The sequence below is a fragment of the Acyrthosiphon pisum genome, chromosome A3, assembly GCF_005508785.2.
Source record: "Acyrthosiphon pisum isolate AL4f chromosome A3, pea_aphid_22Mar2018_4r6ur, whole genome shotgun sequence".
Lineage (NCBI taxonomy): Eukaryota > Metazoa > Arthropoda > Insecta > Hemiptera > Aphididae > Acyrthosiphon > Acyrthosiphon pisum.
The window spans coordinates 34008114-34008823 of record NC_042496.1 but is presented as its reverse complement, the minus strand read 5'-3'; the positions used below and the strand labels follow the sequence as shown (position 1 = coordinate 34008823).

Below are 710 nucleotides of genomic sequence, written 5' to 3'. Positions count from 1 at the left end.
GGCAATTTGTTCTTCTTGAAGAACAACTTCGGCAATTTCTTCTTCATTGTCAATTAAGTCTTCACCAGCAGACATTCCAGTGATGTAAGTGGACCGATTAGTGTTATAGTTATTATAGTGCATAGTATTGCAAAATGAATTAGAATCTGTATTGTTTGAAAATAGTTCTTTTAATTTTATAATTTCATTATTAATTTCATCCAACATTTCATAAAATTTGATGCAATCTAATATAAAACAGAAAATAGGTAGAGCTTTAAATGTATTAGGTATATTTATTTATGTTTTTATAATAATTTATAATAATTATAATATAATTATAATTTAGGGATATAAGTAAATATTTGAAATTTTAATTGTAAAAAAATGTATAATTTATAATTTGAAGAATCATTATTTTGTTTACTTTAATACCATACCCCCCTGTATAGATATACCTATACTGCTCTGCTACCAAGAATTGCAGTAACTCCAAAAAATGAAATACTGGGAAATCGTGTTTAAAGGTTTTTTTAATTTTTGACCCAGAAGTTATTATTTTTTAATGATTTTTTTCTATAAATCATTTTTAATAGATGTTCAAGTTATTTGTTGATATATTTTTTTTGTACTTTATTCATTTTTTGTATGTTTTTTACCACTTTTAAACATATTATAGGAGTTACTGCATTTTTACTTAGGAAATAACCCACATTAAATTTACAAAGTGC

At 23.5% G+C, this 710-nt stretch overlaps 1 protein-coding gene across 1 annotated transcript in view; it reads right to left on the bottom strand.

Annotated features, from left to right (window-relative positions):
- Window positions 1–710, bottom strand: part of LOC100569786 (peripheral-type benzodiazepine receptor-associated protein 1) — a 31860-nt gene that overhangs the window by 26279 nt on the left and 4871 nt on the right. Inside the window, exon 5 of the mRNA XM_029491489.1 lies at window positions 4–227. Coding sequence (XP_029347349.1) covers window positions 4–227 — 224 coding nt within the window. The remainder of the gene's footprint in view (window positions 1–3; window positions 228–710) is intronic.